A 20,002-nucleotide genomic window follows, 5' to 3' on the forward strand; every position below is an offset into this window, starting at 1 on the left:
GGAAGCAGCAGGTATTAAGAAACACACAACTGTTCTAAAAGAAGAAGTTAAAGAAGAAGTGTTACTTGCTAGTGGTGCTAACGTTGCCATGAAAGATTTATTTCTCCTTTCACAGACAGCATCTGACAAGCAGAAGTCTCCTAAGAAGTAGGAAAATACGTATTTTCCCACAACCCTAACTACCTTAGCAATGCTCACTGAGGAAACCACTTTGAAAGAGAAATCCCAAAAGAACCTGGAGAGGCTTAAAAACCAGTAGCAAAAACATGACAAATCGACACAGGAAACAATCACAAGGTTGGGGAGTACACATGCCTGTACATGCTAAAGTTATCAGGTAACCAGAGAATAACCAGTCTGGCCTGCACTTGTGCCTTTTAACTGTGAAAGTTTAACAACTGCTGTGATCTGTAGAAACCAGCAGGCGAAGTATTTCTGGGCATGAAGGTGAGAATCAGCACTGGCTAATGTCTGCAGATGAAGCTGCTCTTATACATGAAGGACCTGGTTAACAAGTTGTCAATTCCAGCATAGCACTTTCTCTCTCTAATTGCCCTGGAATAACCGTCATATTCACAGTCACTAAAATGGGTTAGGATCTCCACTACATTCTGCACAGCTGCAGGGATTACACTGGGAAGTCAGAGCAGCAGTGTTTGAAACTCCCATTGCTCTAGGCAAATTTTGCAACAGGGAATTTCATTAATGTGAACAGTTTCTGAGCTCTGGGCACAGTACTGTGCCACTGTGCAGTACTGCCACTGCAGTACTGCCACTTTTTCTGCCTCCCCACTTCCAGTCACTCTCTTTAGCCAGGAGAAGGGGCCTTCTTAATATTAAGGTGGTGTGCAGGGGAAGAACTAGACCATGTGAAAAATGAACGTAAGATTTTACCTGCAGTTCATTCATTTTCAGGTTTGTATTCTTGTTGTAAAAAAGTGTGCCTAGACACTCCATTGTGGCGTCCATAACCTAAGTTTAAGGTGTCATTTAGCTCCTAGCTTTCTTAGTTTCTAACACTGCAGAGAAGAGAGGTACTGTGTGTTGGTCTACCCAGTTTTCTACAGCACCCAGAGTTGGGACCATGAAGTATTCTCTGATTACAAAATTAGAGCTTCTTTTGTTTCTCCCAAGTTGTATATCCCATAGATAATTGAAACCTGTCAAGCTACCTTTTACGAAACCAGATCATTGGTCAATCCAGCTTATTCCTGCACACACCAGGGGTAGCCAATTTGGTGACCTCCAGATGTTGTTGGACAACAACTCCCATCATTCCTGACCATTGGTCATGTTGGCTGGGGCAAATGGGAATTGTAGTCCTACATTATCTGGAGGACACTACATTGGCTAACCCTAGTCTATACCTACTAGTGGCTCTCCAGCATTTCAGGCAGGGCTTTCCCCACGCTGGTCCTTCCTGCGGATGGCCAGGACTGAATATAGGATTTTTGCATGCAAAGCTTGTGCTCTACCACTGAACTAAGGTCTTCAGCTGATGGATCAGGGCTCTTAGGAGTGCATCATTTTCTTACGTGTTTGTTTAGACCTTTAAAAAAAGGAATTATCAGTATAGCAACAGTTTTCAGAGTTGTTCAGCAGAGGCAATTTCATCAGACACAGGTGTCTCTTATCATTGCAAACCGGAGAAAACCCCCACTTCTTTCACAACTCTCAAAACTTGAAAAAGATCTGCTGCATCTGATGAAGTAGCTTCTAGTCCACAGAATGGGGGTGGCCAACAACAGAAGTTGTTGAACTACAACTCCCATCATGCTGGGCCACTGGCCATGCTGGCTGGGGCTGATGGGAGTGGTAGTCCTTATGACGTCTGGAGAGCATCATATCTGCTACCCTTGCCACAGAAGCTTCTGCCACAATAAATCTGTGGAAGCTTTCTGAAATGCCACAAGACTCTTGATTTCTACTGCTTTCCCTTTTTAGCTGGCCATCTAGACAGAAAGAAAAGAAAACTGAACATAAATTTAAACGGATTTCAGGTTGCAGATTAGAATGAACAAGTGTCCTGTGCTGTATATCAGTACCCCTATTTCACGCCCAAAATATGCAGCTAGAAGACTGGGGGAAAGCTAATCTTTTTAAAGCACCATCTCACCACTTAAAACTGCAAGAGCTAAAGGGTCCTAATCTAAAGTGCAACCCATTCTTGAGTAACAGACTGAAAGGTTTCATAGGAGGGAGACGCCAAATGGGAGCAGCAAAATTAAGTTCCTACCACCCCAAGTAAAACAACCACTTAGTTAGGTCCATCTCCATGCCAGTAATTCATTTGTGATTCATTTCAGCCCGTTATGCAGCATATAAAGAACAAAAAGACACACACTTGAGGGCAAGGCATGGTGGGGGGAGAAGAGGAAGACCTGTAGCGTTAAAGAAGCTAGTTCACTCCACCAGCATGGGAGAATTGTAGAGTTGGAAGGGACCCTGAGGATCATCTAGTCCAACCCCCTGCAATGCAGAAGCACCAATGGGGGGCAGGGGTGCTGTGAAGGGACAGCCTGCCATTGCCACTTTCCCTCTTTCTAGGTGTTGCCTTATTTGCTGTTGCCAATTCCCTTCTGGTCCATATCGCCATTCCCCACCCCGTACCCTCCAGCATTTCTCCGATGAAAACAGGGGCTTCCTAGGGGAAAGCCGGACATTCTGGGGTCCAATCAGAAACGGGGAGGGCTTCTGCCAACCCGGGACTGTCCCTGGGCAAGAGGGACACTTGGAGGGCCTGCCAACCCCCCGTCCCGAAAGCTTTAGCTGGCAACTATCCCCCCAACCCGAGCAAGGGTCCAGCAACAGGCGTCCCTTCGTGCAGGCCACGGGCGCCCTTCAGCACCGCACAGGAGGCTCCTCTCGCCTCCACGCCGGGCCGGAGCGTCCCTGCGCGAGTCGCTAGGCTCCAGGCCACTTTCCGTTCCCCTCCAGGTCTTGGCGCGCCACCTTTGCTTATAGCCCCAGGGAAGGGATTCCTCAGTTCCTGCGGACTTCAATGGCCGCGGAGCACCATGCACAAGAGGCGCCCTGTTGACTCTCCCACCCGGCCTCCCTTCAGGCGATGCCCCAGCATCTCTCCTCGCCCCTTGTGCGCTTGGGAAGCGAAGCCACTCACCGGAAAGCCGAGGGACGAAGGAGTTGCAATCCAGGCTTCTTCCCCTCAGCGGCAAAAGGGGGCGCGCGGCACAGCCAACCCCAAGCCTCGCTTGTCCCTCTCAGGCCACGTACGCCGTCCAATCAGAGCGCGCGGCGAGGGAGAGAATGCCCACCCGTGTCTCTTCCTCCGCCCACCCAGCCGAGGCCTGGGCGCCGGTGGTCGGGGGCTGGCAGAGGCAGCGGGCGAGGCCGAGGAAGCGCGGGCTGGAGTCGGTAATGGCGCCGCCGAGCGTCAAGGGCAACCCGCCTCTACGCCGTTTATGGTCTTCCTCTTCCTCTGGCGTCCGCGCGGAGGAGCTGGTGCTCCTCCCGTGGTGGTGACTCATGCGGGCATGAGCACATTTACGAGGAGGCGAGTCCCTTTGAACTCCCCGGGAGCTCCCCGGGAGACCATCCAGGCTAATATTGCCAGCTCTGGCCGGCAGCGGCTCATCCGGGCATCAGAGAAGGGAAGCTTCCCAGCCAGCCATGCCTAGAGATGCCAAGGACCGAAGCCGAGACCTTCTGCAGGTAGAGCAGAGATGTTCTGCCACTGAGCTACTTCTCAAGTGTCTAGGAGTGGCTGTAGTATGCGGGATAACCAGTGCTTTTTTTCTTAAAAAAGGAAATGTTTAGGGGTACAGTGGTACCTCTGGTTACGTACTTAATTCGTTCCGGAGGTCCGTACTTAACCTGAAACTGTTCTTAACCTGAAGCACCACTTTAACTAATGGGACCTCCCACTGCACCGCCGGAGCATGATTACTGTTCTCATCCTGAAGCAAAGTTCTTAACCCGAGGTACTATTTCTGGGTTAGCGGAGTCTGTAACCTGAAGCCTATGTAACCTGAGGTACCACTGTACTCTCATTTTGACTCAAGAAAATCACCACTTTATAGTTCAAATCGGGGAAAATAAATACAGTAAACGGACAAAAGTACAAAGAACACGCATTACCTCATATTACACAGCTGACAGCTCACAGTATTGGCACGAGGTTGTGTACACTAACATCTTCCCGATTCCTCTGCTTGCTGTCGGTGTCGGTCGCCAGATGTCGTCCTTTCAAAAACCATGAATTTACACACACTGAAGGCTTAAACAAACTCAATGGAGGGCCAACCAATTTTATAAATATTAAGTTGGCTACAGTGTTTAAATGCAATGAAGCTCTTGTTGGAGTCAGTATTAAATTCGCCTGTCAGATTCACAAAATGTTGAGGGGTATGCATACCCCGGCGTACCCCCGGGGGGGGGGAAGCACTGGGGATAACCCAGATTGAAATTCTCAGGTGCCAGAAAAGGCTATTTGTGTATGCAACAACTGCAGCCCTTGTTTTGTTAGCCCCAAAATGGAAAGTGAGCAAGGTCCCAACTAAAGACGGTTGGCAACTTATGTTGACAGAATATGCACAACTTGCAGATTTAACATATAGAATAAGAACATGCATTTAAAGAAGATTGGAAAACATTTATTGGATATATGGAAAATAACTGTATACAGCTGGAAATTCTGGCAGCATTAAGACACATTTAACAGAGTAAATAATTTTTGATGGATATAAAAGTGGAAAATTGCTTTGAATGGTTATAGTAAAATATGCAGGGATGTATGATATGTAAAATGAACAATGGAAAGAGAAGGGAAGTCATTGGATATTTTAAAGTTTGTAAAATGCTTATTTGAAATTGTAAAACAGAAAAGTTAATAAAAATGATTATATATAAAAGGAGTGGCTGTACTATGTGATCCATTCAATACCACAAGACTGGGAATTGTAGCTCTGAGAGATCAGCACCCTTAACAGACTACAGTTCCCAGGATTCTTTAGGGGACAATGAGACTGTTAATTGTTACACGTGTGCTCTCAGTGTGTGTTGGAGATGTGACCCATGTTGGGATTGGGCTTTTACAGCACATAGAATCATAAAGTTGGAAGGGGTTCCAAGGGTCATCTAGTCCAACCCCCTGAAGTGCAGGAATCCTGCCCACAACCATCCCTGGGTGGGCACGAGCCCCCAACCTTCTAGTTAACAGCCAGATGCACTGGTCCATTGTGCCACAAGGAACTGGGCACACGTTACTGACTTGGCTCTGAGAGCCCCAGGTTGGTGAACAGTTTTGGTTTCCTGTGTGTTAGCAGAAATCCCAACAGAGTTGCAGCGGTTTGAGTGTCAAGGCTAGAAGGAGACCCAGGTGTGAATCCACTCAGCCATAAAGCTCAGAGTAACCTTAAACCAGTTATTGAACTCTCAGTCTTGCCTACCTCACAGGGTTGTTGTGAAAACAAAAGGGAGGGAACACACCAGAAAGAGAAAGTGGGAGAAGAAACAGATGGTGAGGGAGATGCTACCAGGATGCTCTTCTGGTAAGAAAACGCAAACATAAGGGTGATGATGACTTGTCCACTTGCTCAACATGACTGAAGTGAAAAGAGAGGTCACAACCACTAAAAGGATCCGAGATATGGACCAATGAAAATGAGTTCACTAATATTGAAAAAAGTAGCATGCCAATACTTCAGTGGGTAAAATGTGGCAAGACACTAGCAAATGAAGTGTCCGTTGAGGCATTGGGGTGGGCGGGGGGGAGCACACCAGTTTTTAATACAAGCCTCTTGATTCCCCCCATCCCCAAATAATAGGCAACCAGTTTTTAAGAGCAAGAAAACTTTGCACCATCTATGACAGGAAGAATGGACTGATCCGACTTGTTCACAAAGTTGCTTCAAATGCAACTTTGATAAACCACTCTCTTCACAGAGAAACCCTAGCTTCCAAGTAGGTGGACCCTATTCTAGAAAAATGTGTGAAAATTAAGAAAATTGTTAATTTAATCAAAAGCAGTACTCTTCATACAAGTTCTCTGCAAAGGAGTGGGTTCTGCACTCCAAACTCTTGTTACGCATAAAAGTGAGGTGATTGTCAGGAGGACAATTGCTCACAAGGCTGTTCTGGTTTTCTTCAGAAATAAATAATCAGCATGTGCTTCATTTGACAACTCATGGTGGCTTTTACCACTTTTGACTGGTTTTTGAGTGGTTGACTGGCTGATCAAAAAGTAAATAATTGTTTCCATCAAAGGAGAAGTTATGTAATATGTAGAGCAGTTAACTGGTTCAGTGCCTATTTCCCCAAAAAACTGTGTGAGGATGTACAGTGAGTACAATTATTCACTGTGGACACAGAGGCACTGGAATCAAGATATGAGTTACAAGAACAGTTCCTTGAGCTCTCTTGTGACACAACCTTAAAAGGGAAGTAAGTAACATTACCAAAGTTTTGGATTTCAGTGACTAAAGAATACATACCCAGAATTAGCAAATGAAACAATCATCCACCCGCTGCTATTTTGTATACCACTTGTCTTGTGATCAGACTTCTCAAGAATCATGATCCAAAAAACAACAGTTTATCTGCATGGAATGAGATGTGAGTTGGCCTTTCTAATATCACTCCTCACTGGAATGAAATCTGGAACAACAAACATGTCCAGATGTCTCACTGAAATTTTGAGCAAGTATGGAAAAAACCCCACTGGTTTTCATCTACATAGTAGCAATACTAAGCTTGCTCTGTAAATTGCCATTTTAGGATTAATCATGTGCCTTATTAGTGCTATTAAATATAAATAAAAAATGAATATGTGGAAGTAGGTGCCATGTTGCAGTTTGGGAGGTGGGTCTTGGGTCTGGACCATTTGAAACCCACTACTCTAAAGCACAGAGGGCTAGTGAAATTCTTTAAAAGGTTTATTGTTTTGTCTCACAATGGCTCTGAATACCGTAGAGCTTTAACAACGAACATATTCTAGCCTAGATGATGTAGTAACACTGGACAAACAGCTGGTTTCTATTTCTGTTGAAAACACAAGCATAACTACCAAAGAAAGGTAACTATGTTAGCTTGTGGATATCACAGCACCACCCTGTGGTGCATAGGCAAATATGGCATGATGCCTTGTTTGAGCAAAGCCTCAAGTCCTTTTTTCTTTCATTGTAAATAAAATGACTGTTTGCGCTCTATACAACATCTTATATAATCCAAAGGACTGTATTCCTTTTACACAGCATCTTTTGTGATCCAAAAGGATCACTTTCTTGCTAAAACATGCTGTTTGGTGGATTTGGTTGTACTTGTTTTGTTCTCTGAATTTCCATGAGCTTGAGCCCCAAGAGCTGTGCAGGATTCCTGGAGCCTTGGACTCTCCTCACTGCTTTTGGCTGTTGCCAAGCAGAGGAGCAAACCCTAGGCTGGCTGGACCCTTCCGCCTGGCTTTGTCTCCCCTCCTGCATTCCCTGCCTTGCTGCTAAGGATGGGCGAAGGGGAGCAGCTTTGGGGCATCTTCCATGTTGCAAGGAACTAATGGTTCCAGAAAACTGGGGTGGGTGGGTGGGTGGAGAGAGGCGGATTCAACATATTTCCTTTTTGCAGAAAGGCAGCAAAACAGATGACTTCTTCTTTTTTTAAAGTGCCTGAGGCATACTGTGTAGATGGTGAGCTGTGTCTGGTTTGCTTTGTCCTTTACAAATTTATGCAGGCCTGTTTTAACACACACATGCCATCTGATATGGTAAAATGGATGGGTGGATCACATGTATTAAAAACAAAAAGAGGACACCCCCTGAATAAAATAAACATGTACAGAGAACCAAAATTAAGTAACAGTGCAATGTTGGGTAATACTTACCGTACTTTCACATCTGTGCACACCCGAGGGTGGGGGTGATGTAGGCCTTGGCTTATCTGCTTCCTCCTTTTTTGCCTGGACTGGCAGATAAGTTCTACTGACACCGCTCTTCTTCCAAATTCAGACTCCAGCAGGCAAGCTAAAAGTACAGTGATAGCACTAGGCTGGTGGCATCAGGCTAGCCGCCTCCCTCCACTCAGCATCAACTAAGACTGCCCAGCAGGCACTCCTCACTCCCTGCCATCATTTGCAGGGATATGGCTACCCTGAGCAAGCAAACTAGCACACAGCTTGTCTCAGTGGCATTTCAAATTGATGTCCACTTCAAACTGAATGTGCAAGCAAGCACCACTTTTGAAACACATGCTTCCATCGTCCCCTGGCCAGGTGCATCTGTATGGAAGACATACACATGCAAAACAACAACAATAACAACAACAACAACAACAACCACCCAAAAGGCATATATACATAGAGAGAGAAGGGAAAACCATTCATGCAATACCATCCTATCTATGTATTTACTGAGAAAGAAGCCCCTTTTGACTTACGAATAGGGGTAGAAAAGAAATTGCATACAGTTTGGATTTAAAGGCAAAGTTACCAATAATCTGCACTTTCCAAAACATCACGTGAATTGAAACAGCCATTCTTCACAATTCACACTTCCCTGAATTTTCCAGTGCAGTTCTCCATCCATCTCTTAAGTGTCACTTTCCACTTAAATATCCTGTTGTGTACTACAGGAGGCAACTATTTAAAAACAGTTGAACTGAACAGAAGCATACCCCTTCTGTACTCAAGTGTGGCTCAGGCTGCAAATCTACAGTATATGCACACATTGCAGGGCTCACTTGTTTTTCAGCATGTATAGGATTCAGCTTTTACTCCCTGGTAGTATGGCGCTGTGGGTTAAACCACAGAGCCTAGGGGTTGCCAATCAGAAGGTCGTCAGTTCGAATCCCTGCGATGGTGTGAGCTCCCGTTGCTCGGTTCCAGCTCCTGCCAACCTAGCAGTTTGAAAGCATGTCAAAGTACAAGTAGATAAATAGGTACCGCTCTGGCAGGAAGGTAAACGGCGTTTCCATGCACTGCTCTAGTTTGCCAGAAGCGGCTTAGTCATGCTGGCCACATGACCTGGAAGCTGTACGCCGGCTCCCTCAGCCAGTAAAGTGAGATGAGCTCCGCAACCCCAGAGTTGTCCGTGACTGGTCAGGGGTCCCTTTACCTACTATGTTAAAAATTGCACCTTTCCCCTCTCTTGTACAGCAACTCAGGGTCTGTAGTGACCAAGTGAAAGGGAGGACAGGGCTCTAGCACCTATAACAAACAGACTACGTAGAAGAGGGGAATTTCAGCAGGATTAGCGTGTCAGGCAAAAGAACCTGATCCATCAAGTCAAATCTAAGGCTGCTTAATTTTTTGGTGATTTGTCATACAGCCATCGCTACAGTTTCCACTTTAAAATACACAGAAACTCCCCCACCCATGGGTACAGCATATAGCCAAACATTTAATCACTGATGTACTCTAGTCTAAACAGTGTCATGGGATCAGAGGAACAGGAAACAGATTCCCCCTTTTTTAAGTTTCTGATTCCAGAATCTTGAGCTCATAAGTTTCACTTTCCATTTCCCTTTTACAAGCAGAGAACAAATTCTTGTAAGTACTGTGAAGACTATAAAGAGGAAAGAGCACTCCCTACCATACCCAGTTTTATGGAAAGAGGAAGGTCAAGCTTCATTACACCTTATAAACAATCTGAGATTATGGGGTAAGTAACAAATAATAGGTTAGTGTGTACAGTGCTTGCTTCTTGTTTATATTATTCATATGAATGATATAGATAAAGAGACACCTTTTTTTGCTTTGCTAGATAAATATAGATAGATTACGAAATATGGAGCTTAAAAATTACTTGAGGGAGGGCATTTGAGACTGGTTGCTTTCACAAAAAAGATTCACTGTGGCATTGTCACCAAATGGCAATTCATTGGTACTGGAATGGCTAGCAGGGTCTCCTCAGAAAAACTTAAAAGATTGGCTTACCACGTAACCACCTCACCTACTTGGTTTTGTGGAGAGTTGCCCATGTAGGAATACGTCTCTGCCTGACTCACCAATTACAGTGGTACCTCGGGTTACATACGCTTCAGGTTACAGAATCTGCTAACCCAGAAATATTACCTCGGGTTAAGAACTTTGCTTCAGGATGAGAACAGAAATCGTGCTCCGGCGGCACGGCGGCAGCAGGAGGCCCCATTAGCTAAAGTGGTACTTCAGGTTAAGAACAGTTTCAGGTTAAGAACGGACCTCCGGAACAAATTAAGTACTTAACCCGAGGTACCACTGTAGTTGCATTTTTTTATTCAGAAAGCCTCTTTCTCAATAAACAGCAGAGAAATGCAGTGAACTAGTGATTCAGGATGAGATCGATTCCTGCCTGGTTAGCTCGCTGTATTTTCTCTCTGTCCTTTGGTATAGATATTTTTTGCTCCCTTGGCATGCATCAGTGACACCAAGCTGAGAAAGTGGGATCTAGGTACATGAGTGTACACAAAAGGCAAGCAGAGAGCGTGTGAATTTGAGCATGTATGTGTTATTTAGCCTCACACACTTTGGACCCTAGTTGTCATGGGTCCAAGGCCTCTTGACCAGTGGTGGAGCTGGGGGCTTTTGTACCTGGAGCGGCAGGGTGGGGCACGTCGCCGTGGGGTGGGGCATGTCACCCATGGGGGGCGGGGAATGTCACCTGCATGAGCATCCTAATGGCGGCGCCCGCGCAAGTGTCCCCTGCCCACGCGAGGGGGTGGAGAAAGGCGAGGTGGGGGAAGAGGGCTTTAGAACACTCTTTAGAGTTCCCTCTGTCCGAGGGGCTAGATGTAAAATGTTCTTTGGTACTCAGAAGGCATGAATGTGTGTAGGGGGGATCTGGTTTAAAAGTGCCGCTGCAGTGTGAGGGAAGGAAGGGGAAAATGGCGCCCGAAAAAAATTCCCCAAAAATGGCACAGCCCGAACAATCATGCCAATCCAAAGCGGCGATTCCAGGACCGTCCATGGGCCAGATCCAGAGGGCAATTGGGCCTGATCCGGCTCTCAGGCCTTAGTTTGCCGACCTCTTATATAGCAGGTTAACATTTCTGACAATGTTGTAGTGGTTTTAGATCAGGCATGTACAAGGCAAGTTAGGAGAGGTATTGGTCATGGACCAACACAAATAATGATAAGCTTTCATCAGCCTTTCTTTGCAACTTAGTAATGTCTCTGTCTCTTTTTATTCTCATTGTGTAGTGACATTTCCAAGGATCCTTTGTATGAAATACTCCAGCAGATGGACTGCCATTTTACATGGACATTGCTGGAGGAAGACATTGATCTTGACGAATTAGAGGGAAGAATTGCTGACCAGATTAAGTTTTTAGTGGGCAGAGTTCAACATTATAACCTGCTGGCCTATGTGAAGTACTTGAATGGCAAGAAAGAAGAGGCTCTGGAAATTTTACAAAAAGCTGAAGAGAATGTAAAAATAGAGGACCCAGAAGAAGTCGAAAAGGCAAGCCTTGTTACATGGGGCAACTATGCTTGGATGTACTACCTCATGGGCAAACTTACAGAAGCACAGACCTACATAAACAAGGTGGAAAGTACCTGCAAGGAAAATGGAAGTGCCTCTCCTTATAGGATGGAACCCCCACAGGTGTCCTGTGAAAGGGGGTGGGCACAGCTAACGTTTGGACAGAATTATGCTGCCAAAGAGAGCTTTGCAAAGGCCCTGGAAAAAGATCCTGAAAACGCAGAATTCAATTCTGGCTATGCAACCTCAGTCTATCACCTGGAGAAAGAGTATGAAAAAAGATCTGCTGCAGTAGGTTCATCTCTGGAACTCTTGAAGAAGGCAGCAAAACTGAATCCGGATGATGCCTTTGTCTTGTCATTCCTTGCATTGAAGCTGCAGGAAACTAGGAAAGTGGAAGAAGGAGAAGAGCTCATTGAAGAAGCGCTAGGCAAACACCCTGGCCTTCCTTATGTGCTGAGGTACGCTGCCATCTTTTACAGGAAAAAGGGTGATGTGGAAAGATCCCTGGAGCTTTTGAAGGAGGCGTTGAGCTTGACACCAAACTCAGGCTTCCTACATCACCAGATGGGGCTTTGCTACAGAGCACAGTATTTTAAAATCAAATTATCAGAAGACCCACATAAAGACAAAAGAAAGATGGCAGAACTGATCAGACTGTGCATCTTTCATTTCAAAGAAGTGGTGGAGCACAAAACCAAATTCGTCTATGCTCACTTGGATCTTGCAAACATGTATGCAGAAGGGAAAGAGCTCCAGAAAGCGGAAGAGACGTTTCAGGAAGTGTTTGCAATGAGGAAACTTACTTGTGAAGAGAAACAGCAGCTCCACTTCAATTATGGGCACTTTCTGGAAAATCACAAAAATTCAAAATCTGAGGCTGTTGAACACTATCTGGCTGGGCTTAGGATTGAAAATGAATCATTTGAGAGAAATAAATGCAAATGGAATTTGAAGATGTTAATAGAAAAGAGAATTAAGGAAGGTCCTGCAGATACTAAGAGTTTGGGAATCCGTGCATTCATTCACCAGCTCGATGGAGAAAAGCAGCAAGCAATTGAGTGTTATGAACAAGCTCTGGAAACAGATCCTGAGAATGAAGAATATAGCAGTGTCCTCTTGGAGTTGAGGCTTTCTGTACAAAGGTAAACATTTCTACATGTGGTTCTTTGAGCTGCTTTATTAATAATGTGTGCGTGAGGGGGGGGGACATTCACCGTCTCCTTGTTCCACAGTATTCCATTCTTATTCCATTACAGTCCAGGAACTGAGTTGATGCTGGTCTGGTTAAGGCTAAGCATTTTACTGTTTTGGGTGTTATTGCTCTGACCACTATATTTTATAGCCTCCCTTAACAAATTATTACTGTAGCCACTCCCTTAATAGATTGTGGTAATTATGCAAGAGTCCCTAATTGCATGTAAAGGCATATTGTAGAAGTGCATGCTTCCTCGTGTGAAAAAGCCCTTGCCTGAGGAAAGCTAGCATTTCATAGGAAAAAGTTCTAGCCTCACACACACCCCATTTGCTAGTTTTTCAATGGGCAGGGACAGTCTAATCTTGTTCTCCCATATGTACTTTGTAGTGAGCTGTCCACAGACACTTGGCTTGCAGGAGGCCATGAGCACATGCTGGTTCTGTTCCAATTTCTCCCAGGCAGTACACTCACTCTACCCCATAAATTCTTGCACTGAGAGGGAAGGTCTGCAGAGCCGTTAAACAGTGGTAGAAGGCATACTTTTCATGCACAACATCCCAGGCTCAATCCCTGATGGAGCTGGGCAAGATTCCTGCTTGAAACCCTGGGGAGCCACAGCCAATCAGTGCTGATGCTAATGGTTTATTGACACCAATGCATAGTGCATTTCCCAGGCAGAAAAACTGGCAATTCATCTCTGGGTTGGATTTCATTCTAAGATGGGAAATAATTTGCAAGTTTTTAAAATTGACCTCTCAGTTGAGGTGGGCTTTTACTGGCAACCCTAGTTAGGATGATTGACTAGATGGAGGCTGGTTCAAATCTAGCAAAACCTTTTTAGGTTCTTAAAACAAAAAGGACTTGTTTGATGTTTGCAGATACCAGCATACAGTAAACCTTTCTGACAAGATTTAGTTACCGGTACTCTTTAGCTCAGACATGGATGACACATGCCTCACAGGGCTTACATGTGAAATATTGTTTTATTTAATTTCACTTTTTAATTTGTATTAAAAATTAAATACATAATTTTATGTATTTCTATATTACTATACAAAAGGCAGTTTACAACAAAATTCACAACAAAGAACACACACCTTACAATAATCTGATCCAGTACAAAAAGTCATAATAAAACATAACTTTAAAATGGAATGACTTATAGCAAATAATGTCATGTGAATACATATCAAAAGAATCCCGTCCAGACCCACCAAGATAGCGCAGCAACTAGTAAGTGCTAGCTGTAAACATGGAAGGAAAACCAAGAGGTTAAAAAATGCACAAATGAAGTCAGTTGTCAAACACCTTTCTAAAAAAAAAGGATAATATGCAGGAATGTGCCTTGCTTTGCAAAATTTTAAAGGGCCTCTCTCTCTCTCCCCCCCCTCCCATTTTGCAGTGAAAAACGTTTATACAAGATCCTTCAGCAGCTTGAATGCCATTTTACTTGGGCAGTGTTGATGGAGGACATGGATCGCGATGAATTAGAGGGAAGAATTGCTACAAAGACTGAGCATTTACTATCCGACATCGGAATTTATAACCTGCTGGCCTATGTAAAATTCTTGAATGGCAAGAAAGAAGAGGCTCTGGAAAATTTACAAAGGGCTGAAGAGGCTGTTAAAATAGAGTACCCGGAAGAAGTCGAAAAGGCAAGCCTTGTTACATGGGGCAACTATGCTTGGGTGTACTACCACATGGGCAAACTTACAGAAGCACAGACCTACATAAACAAGGTGGAAACTACCTGCAAGGAAAATGGAAGTGCCTCTCCTTATAGGATGGAACGCCCACAAACGTACTATGAAAAGGGGTGGGCACAGCTAATGTTTGGCCGGAATTATACTGCAGAAGCCAAAGAGAGCTTTGCAAAGGCCCTGGAAAAAGAACCTGAAAACCCAGAATTCAATTCCAGCTATGCAATCACAGTATACCGCCTGGAGGATTTTTATGGGAAAAAATCTGCAGCAGAAGGCTCATCTCTGGAACCCTTGAAGAAGGCAGCAAAACTGAATCCAGATAATGCATTAGTCTTGTCTCTCCTTGCGTTAAAGCTGCAGCAAACTAACAACACTGAAGAAGGGGGAAAGTATATCAAGGAGGCCCTCGAAAAGCACCCAAGCTCTCCTTACGTGCTGGGGCATGCAGCCATATTTTTTAGGAAAAAGGGTGACATAGAAAGAGCCCTGGAGCTTTTAAAGGAGGTGTTGAGCTTGACACCAAACTCAGGCTTCCTACATCACCAGATGGGGCTTTGCTACAGAGCACAGTATTTTAAAATCAAATCATCAGAAGACCCACATAAAGACAAAAGAAAGATGGCAGAATTGATCAGGCTCTGCATTTTTCATTTCGAAGAGGTGGTGGAGCGCAAAACCAAATTCGTCTATGCTCACTTGGATCTTGCAAACATGTACGCAGAAGGGAAAGAGCTCCAGAAAGCAGAAGAGACTTTTCAGAAAGTGTTTACAATGAGGAAACTTACTTGTTCAGAGGAACAGCAGCTCCACTTCAATTATGGGCGCTTTCAGGAATACCACAAAAAATCGGAATCGGAGGCTGTTGAACATTATCTGACCGGGCTGAGAATTGAAATCAAATCATTTGCGGGACATCAATGCAAGTGTTATTTGAAGAAGTTAATAGAAAAGAAAATTAAGAGAGGTACCACAGATGCTAAGAGTTTCGGCATCCGTGGCTTCATTCACCAACTTGATGAAGAAAAGCATCAAGCAATTGAGTGTTATGAACGAGCCCTAGAAATGGATCCTGATAATGAAGAATATATCAGTGCTCTTTTGGAGTTGAAGTTTTCTGTACAAAGCTAAACATTTCAATATGTGGTACTTGGTTCTTCCTTCAAGCTATAACATATATATATATATATATATATATATATATATATATATATTCTGTTTTACTATTCTAAATACCTATTTAAATATCCTTAAAATATCAATGACTTCCCTTCTCTTTCCAGGGTTCATTTGCATATCTTAAATCCCTGCATATTTTACATTAACTAAACTATTCAGCATTCCATTATTACATCCATCAAAACTTATTTAGACTGTGTTAGAAACCTTTAGGGTTGTGAGTTATTAATATATAATGCTTTTAAAACATGTAACATGACTCCTTTTGTTTTTAAAAGTGAAGTACAGTAAGCTGTGTTTTTAGCTCTGTTGAATTGAAAACTTAAATTGTGAGCTTTCCAGAGCAGAATGTATCAACTTCAGTAAAAAATAGTTCAGGTATGCGGGGTAACCAGAGCAGAATACAGTAGTTACATCTGTGTGTTGGTTTGTATGTGACTGGATTTTGCTGGCTAAGAAACAAAGAAACAGGTGTGACCTAGCACAGTGATGGTGAACCTGTTAGAGACTGAGTGCCCAAACTGAAACCCAAAACCCACTTATTTGTTGCGAAGTGCCAACACAGCAATTTAACCTGTATATCTCATTTTTTGTGTGTGTTTTGCGTTTCTTCGTTATGACTGCAGTTCTAATAAATAATCCTTCATAAAAATTGTTGCATTATATTCTTCATTAAATTATCTTTCCGTTGATATATAATTTTATGGTATAACTCAATGCTTTTTTCCCTAAAAAGAAATGTTTAGGGGTACTCTCATTTTGACTCAAGAAAATCACCACAGGGGGTGGGGGAATAAATACAGTTCAAATCAGGGGAAATAAATACAGTTCAAATTGAGAAAAATAAATACAGTTGTACCTCAGTTTTCGAACAGCTTAGTTCTTGAACTACTTGGAACCTGAACACTTCAAACCCGGAAATGAGTGTTCCAGTTTTGGAACTTTTTTCAGAAGCTGAACATGCTCTGTTCTGAATATAACTTCCATTTTGAGTGCCACACTTCCGTTTTCCTAGTGAGGGAAGGCGGGCCGGGCGGTAAGCGAGCAGGTAAGGGATGTCACTGCCACCCCTCCCCCCAGCCTGCTCCTGCTTGCTCCTCTAGGCAGCATTGCTGCTTGCACAGGAATGAGTTGGATCGGGGCTGCTCAGCTGGGGAGGTGCAGGCTCCATCACACTTTCCGTTGAGGGGTTCGCAGCTGTACTCCCCTAAAGGGAGAAGTTTAAAGGAGCCCCCACCTCCACATCAGATCCCCTCAACCCTGTGAAGGCAGCCAGGCTGAATAGTTGCTGGGGTTGGGGAAGGTGGAGGCAGCCCGGAAGCTGGATCTGAGAGCCCCTGCACCACAAGAAGGTAGCCAGGCACTCAACAACTGAGCTGCCCCATCCTGCTCCTACTTGCATGCAAAAAGGAGTGGAGGCGGGGATCTCTCAGCGCAAAGCTTCCACTCCACTTCTGAGAGATTCCCACCTCCACTCCTGCTAGCACGTGAGCCCTCCTCTCCTCCTCCTCCCCCACCCACAGCACGGAAGCTACAGCCCTGCTGGCATGTGCCCACAGAGAGGGCACATAGGTTCACCACCACTATGTGTGCCATAGGTTCACCACCACTGACCTAGCAGATGAGTAACCTGGCAATCTGGATTTTTGCGACAACGAGAGGCATGAAATTGGATTTGTGGTTGTGGCAGTCATGTACACAAAAGATCTGAACCACCACCGTTCTGACACTGAGGTCCACCTTCGAAAGCCTCCTGGTGGTTCACTCGTGGAGAGAAGTGAAGTTACAGGGAATCAGGCAGAGGGCCTTCTTGGTAGTGGCGCCCACCCTGTGGATGGCCCTTCCATCAGATGTCAAGAACTCTACAACTTTCAGAAGACAATGTTTTGTTATGTTTTTATATCTGTTGGAAGGCACGCAGGGGGGCTGGGGCAACCCAGTCAGATGAGTGGAACACAAATAATAAAATTATTACTATTATTATCCTGGTGGAGCCGAGGAAGAATAACACACCTACATGCCAGCTTTAACATTCTCCAGCCTGGCACTGACCAGCAGCATTTTCAATCCAGCGGCGGGGCTGTTGCCAAGAAGGCTGAGGGCCTATTTGGTAGTGGTGGCTGCCCTGTGGAACGCCCTCCCATCAGATGTCAATGAAATAAACAACTATCTGACATTTAGAAGACATATGAAGGCAGCCCTGTTTAAGGAAGTTTTTAAGGACTGGTGTTTTATTGTATTTTTAATATTTTGTTGGAAGCAGCCCAGAGTGGCTGGGGAAACCCAGCCAGATGAACGGGGTATAAATAATAAATTGTTGTTATTATTGTTGTTATTGTTATCCAGGCTATTTGAATTGGAGGACAGAATGGGGGGGGGGGACCAGCAACCTACTGGGGTGGTGTGCTGGTCCCGGGGGGTTACCGTGCGGCGTGGTCTGAGTCCAGTCTGAGGTTGAAGGTATGGTATGGAGGCTGTCCTTCAAGGCTGAAGAGGGGTCCAAGGCAAGAAGTCGGGTGAGGTCAGGAACTCTGGCAGAAGAGCAGGACAGGTTGCCAACAGGAACAGGCTACCAACAATGTTGCTCCCACAACCTGGGACTGGGCTGGCTGGCTTTTATCTGCCCCGAGGCATAGGGTGGCCCGGTCCACAGGTGACTCGCCTCTCCTGGCCTAGAGGCGAGCACTCCTGCGGGAACTTAGATCCCTCCACCTCTCTGCCCTGAACCTCTGTAGCTCAGGAGAGGCTGGAGGGTTACCAGACCCAGAGGCAACCTCAACTTCCCCTGATGGGGCTGAGAGTGGAGCACCTGCAGGCAATGGGTCCTCGATCACCTCCGGAGCCAGAGCAGACTCAGCTGGTGTTGTAGCACCCTGCTTGTGGTTAACGCTTAGCTGGAATGAAATATTCAACGCAGCAATAGAGAAATTAAAATAATAATTTATTTGTCAGACAAATAAATGAGAGGCACAGTGGTATATGGTTACCAAGCTCTGGCCTGGTCTCCTGCCATTATGGCCAGCACTTATATTCCCTCAGTCCAGCCCCCTTGCTCCTCCTTTGGCTGCCTCTGTCCAATCAGCCTGGTTGAATTTCCTATTGGCTGATTGCTATAACCAATCCTAAAAGATACACCCATTTCCTATTGCCTTTTATGGGATACAAAAAGCTATATATTCTTCTATCTATAAATGACAAATAAGTAGTCATATATCTTACATTTGTCTCAACAAGGAACCTTAATTACCAGCTCACCTCTTGCCCTCCTTGCCCTATTGCCCTCCAAAACAGATGGTTAATAGTTTTAAATTTTTATCTTAAACAGATGTCAGAGATCTTGGGTTCACATTCTCATGCATCATCAATGAAAGATCTCCTTTTTGGAGGTCTTTAAACAAAGGCCTGACAACCATATGTCAGGAGTGCTCGATGGCATCTCCTGTCTGGCAGGGGGCTGGGCTCGTTTGCCCCTCTGGTCTCCTACAGCAATATGACTCTATGAAATAAGAATTTAACATTTATTTCTTTCTAGATCCTTTGCATAATTACATTTAAGCCAGTATATTTCATACATTATCATAGATAGCTTTTTAGAAGAATAAACCTTCTCAAAGTGAAAGGAAGGAATAGTTTACAGCCTCAAAATAAAATAGGAAAAAAGCCTCTTCTTCTGTTTACACTTCTCCAGCCAGTTGCTTTCTTTTCCATTTGCTCTTGGCCTTTAACCTTAGGAAGATATGTCTCAAATTTAATGGGAGGCACTATTTACCAACTCTTAATTATGCAGGGTCAGTGTAACCTTGCTCTCAACTTGTAATTCCCTTTTTACGACTTTGAGAATTGTTTTCTGCTATAAATCAGGGGGCCCCCTTGTCCAGGAGGATAAACATCTTGCCAAAGTACTTAGGCAGCTGGTCTTCTGCCTGGCATAAAACATTTGAAAATCTTTAAGCTCATTTTAAAATACAGACCCTAATCAAACTATAAGCCTTGATAAAAATGCAGGCTATGATTAGATGCCTCATTCCCCCCTTTCAAGCTCAAGGACCTTCATCCCAAGTGTCCTTGATAGCTTGACCTTCATCATATTCCTGAGGTAAAGCTCTATATAGGGGCATGATATGAGGTAGAGTTTCATTCGAAATCATCTTGCTAATTGTACTTCTAAAACATGAAATGATACATGGCACCATACATAAAACCATTATTACTACTGTCAAGAAAAACAAGCAAGACAATAGTACCCCTTTGAGTCCCGCAACATTAGGTAACCAGTTGGTGAGCCATCCCATATCCCATCCTTCCCATGTTTGTACTGGGACATGTGCTATACTCTCCATCTTTGTGGCCAACACACGGATTGCCTCACCATTATCAGAAATGTTAAAGCAACAGGCATTCCCTGTCAAGTTCAAGACTCCACATAGGCCTCCCTGCCTGGCAAGTACATAATCCATTCCCATTTTCAGCTGCAAAATGGCGGCTCTACTTTCATCCAGCTGTTGTGCAATAAGTCTCAA

General features: G+C 44.5%; 1 protein-coding gene across 2 annotated transcripts; it reads left to right on the plus strand.

Moving 5' to 3' along the window:
• Positions 1-9,472: 9,472 nt before the first annotated feature.
• On the plus strand, positions 9,473-16,134 carry LOC308469133 (uncharacterized protein). Of its 2 annotated transcripts, XR_013982013.1 has the most exons (4): positions 9,473-9,605; positions 11,123-12,550; positions 14,006-15,953; positions 15,996-16,134. XR_013982013.1 is itself a non-coding variant. In XM_081024467.1 (3 exons), exons 1-3 carry the CDS (start codon positions 9,550-9,552, stop codon positions 15,432-15,434), a joined length of 2,913 nt encoding a protein of 970 aa, XP_080880593.1. In that variant the 5' UTR covers positions 9,473-9,549; the 3' UTR covers positions 15,435-16,134. The 2 variants fall into 2 exon arrangements, 1 of the variants encoding a protein (XP_080880593.1); XM_081024467.1 differs by having other exon boundaries at positions 14,006-16,134.
• The last annotated feature ends 3,868 nt before the right edge of the window (positions 16,135-20,002 follow it).

Source organism: Podarcis pityusensis, assembly GCF_964106645.2.
Source record: "Podarcis pityusensis genome assembly, contig: HAP1_SCAFFOLD_451, whole genome shotgun sequence".
In the NCBI taxonomy this organism is placed as follows: Eukaryota; Metazoa; Chordata; class Lepidosauria; order Squamata; family Lacertidae; genus Podarcis; species Podarcis pityusensis.